The 2,880-nt window shown below is 47.7% G+C and overlaps 1 protein-coding gene across 1 annotated transcript; it reads left to right on the top strand.

The window, feature by feature from the left end:
• Window positions 1–1,167: 1,167 nt before the first annotated feature.
• LOC308639713 (actin-related protein T1-like) lies at window positions 1,168–2,301 on the top strand (the record flags this gene model as incomplete). Its single annotated transcript, XM_081277970.1, has 1 exon — window positions 1,168–2,301. The coding sequence occupies one exon, from the start codon at window positions 1,168–1,170 to the stop codon at window positions 2,299–2,301; it is 1,134 nt and encodes a 377-aa protein (XP_081134096.1).
• Between the last annotated feature and the right edge of the window lie 579 nt (window positions 2,302–2,880).

Here is a 2,880-nt window from a genome sequence, read left to right as displayed (position 1 = left end):
TCTTCAGAGCTTTCTAATTATGTAGCTTTTATCAATCTATTGTTTTCCCCATGGATCTTATACACTCTATGCATCTCAGCTCCAAACTCTCTACTTAAGTTATCAAGACTATAGGGCTCTAACATGACTTCCTTTCTCTAATATGGGGCCTGTAGACTCATTTATGGTAGTAAGCTTAGACAGTCATAAAACTAGTATTATTTGTTTCTGCTTAAATAGGGATTCCTATAATTGCCTAAAACCTTATTTTTCATATATATTGTCATTTTTATAGTGGTTTTCCAGGGAGATAATGATATGCATTATCCCAGTTATTTCATTAGGGGCTGAATAATAAAGCTATTATTTCTATGATCATATCCCTTTCCCGTATGAGCAGACCATCAGACATGGTTGTTATCACATTGATGTTGTTATGTCTCTAAGTTCATGATAAATTTAAATTTTCATCTTATACTTCCTTTTTTAGTGTGTGGTGTCTGAGTTATATTCCTTCCCAAAGTAGATTGAGAAGCAATTCCTCTGTGTGTGTGTGTGTGTGTGTGTGTGTGTGTGTGTATATATATATATATATATATATATAATATATTTTCACATGTATATCAATATAAGTGAAAATGTGTATTATTAATAAATGAATATATATCATGAATATATATTTAAAAATTTAAGTGTAAAACAGGTATTATCTTTTTACTGTGCTAACAATTTACCAAAGCCCAAACAGGCAAGGTTGTTCGACAGGACAAGCAGCCTCAGTTTTTTCTACAGCTAGACCCCTGCTTTGGGATCTCCATCTGATCAAAGCGGTGTGTAGGCACAGTTCACCTGTTCTGCTTCACTCCTCCCCAAGCAGGGAGTTCTGGCAGCTCAGAGGCCCCACCCCCCATGCTGCCTGAGGACGGTTGCCTTGGTGACATTGTTTGGCTCCAGGCGACCATCCTTGAAACTGCCTCAGCAGGCCCTGGGCCACCAGAAGGGAGGTAACATTCATGGGTTGAGAACGGGGTGTTCTGGTGGATCGAGGACAGCCCGCTGGCTTCACCTGGGTGACAAGTTGAGAAGTCCAGCATCCCGCGGCTGTAAGACTTCCAGAGGTAGTGTGGAGTCATCTCACCAAGCGGCCGAGGTGTTGGGTTGGTGAAGTGCGGAAGACCAGGCGCAGACATGTCTAATCCACAGACATTGGACATCCCTGCAGTGGTTTTTGACAACGGCTCGGGACTCTGCAAGGTAGGCCTGTCTGGGGAGATTGGACCCCGTCAAGTCATCAACTCTGTCGTGGGGCATCCCAAATTCAACATCCCTTCTGCCAGGGCCAATCGCAAGAAGTACTTTGTGGGGGAAGAAGCCCAGTACAGGTATGATGCCTTATATCTGCACTACCCGATTGAGCGTGGACTGGTGACCAGGTGGGATGACATGGAGAAACTCTGGAAGCATCTTTTCGAGTGGGACCTGGGGGTGAAACCCAGCGAACAGCCCATCCTGCTGACAGAGCCTTCCCTGAACCCGAGAGAGACGCGCGAGAAGACTGCGGAGATCCTGTTTGAGAAATTCAGTGTGCCTGCGCTCTACCTGCTCAACCACGCGGCGGGAGCGCTGTATGCTTCGGCCTGCGTGACCGGCCTGGTGGTGGACAGTGGCGATGGGATCACTTGCACTGTCCCCGTCTTTGAGGGCTACTCCCTCCCGCACGCAGTCACCAAGCTCTATGTGGCAGGGAGAGACATCACAGAGCACCTCACACGGCTCCTCCTAGCCCGAGGCTGTACCTTCCCTTGCATCCTCAACAAGGCCGTGGTGGATGGCATCAAAGAGAAGTCCTGCTACATCTCCCTGGAGCCCGAGATAGAGCCATCCAAGAGGCGGCAGGAGGTCCTCACAGAATTCAAACTGCCCGATGGCAATGTCATCCACATGGGGGACCATCTATACCAGGTACCTGAGGTCCTCTTTGCGCCCGACCAGCTGGGCATCCATGACCCCGGGCTCTCCAAAATGGTCTGCAGCACTATCTCCAAGTGCGACGCTGACATCCAGAGCAACCTTTTTGCAGACATCGTGCTCTCTGGAGGCACCACGCTCTTCCCCGGGCTGGAGGAAAGGCTCATGAAAGAACTGGAAGAGATGGCTTTCAGGGGGACCCCCATCAAGATCACTGCTTCTCCTGACAGATGTTTCTCTGCGTGGATTGGTGCATCCATCATGACTTCTATGAGCAGTTTCAAGCAGATGTGGGTCACTTCTGAGGACTTTAAGGAATTTGGCAAATTCGTGGTTCAGAGAAAATGCTTTTGAAGAACATTGCACGCTGCAAACACCTCAAAATGCGGGTACCAGCTGCAGTACCAGCTGGTGGTGACATGGTCCCTTGGCCTTCAGTACAATATTCAATAAACCACTTTCCCTGTAGCAGTTTCAGTTTATTGTCTGTAGCTCCAGGGTACTTGCCCATTCCACTGGTCAAAGTTTATGTGGTTCTCACCCACCCACCCCGCTTTTTTGTCCTATGGATCTTTTGAGTTGCTTTCTCCAGAGAAAACCTTGGGGTTTGTGTTTGGGCTTTGGCCAGTTTCAGGGGTTCTTGTCAAATGTGCCTGACCCTCATGCCTAGAAGCTGGGTTGATGAGGGTCCCTACAATCTTTACTACAATTGGTGTCACCGGTGCTTCTGAGGGAACCAGTGCACAGGAGACAGACTTGCCAAAGAAAGTGGGGAGAGCCAGGAATCAGGTCAAAGCAGAAACGCTACCCTGTTTTTAGGGTGAACAAACCACTTCATTGGATTGGCATTGAGTTAGGACAACAGTGCTCTTAATCAAAGAGATCACGCAGATAAGCAGATGAGAAAGAGTGCCGGGCACTGAGGTTATTATT

This window comes from Spermophilus citellus (genome assembly GCF_964194105.1).
Source record: "Spermophilus citellus genome assembly, chromosome: X".
In the NCBI taxonomy this organism is placed as follows: domain Eukaryota; kingdom Metazoa; phylum Chordata; class Mammalia; order Rodentia; family Sciuridae; genus Spermophilus; species Spermophilus citellus.
The sequence above is the reverse complement of the archived record's forward strand: the minus strand, read 5'-3'. Positions and strand labels throughout refer to the sequence as shown.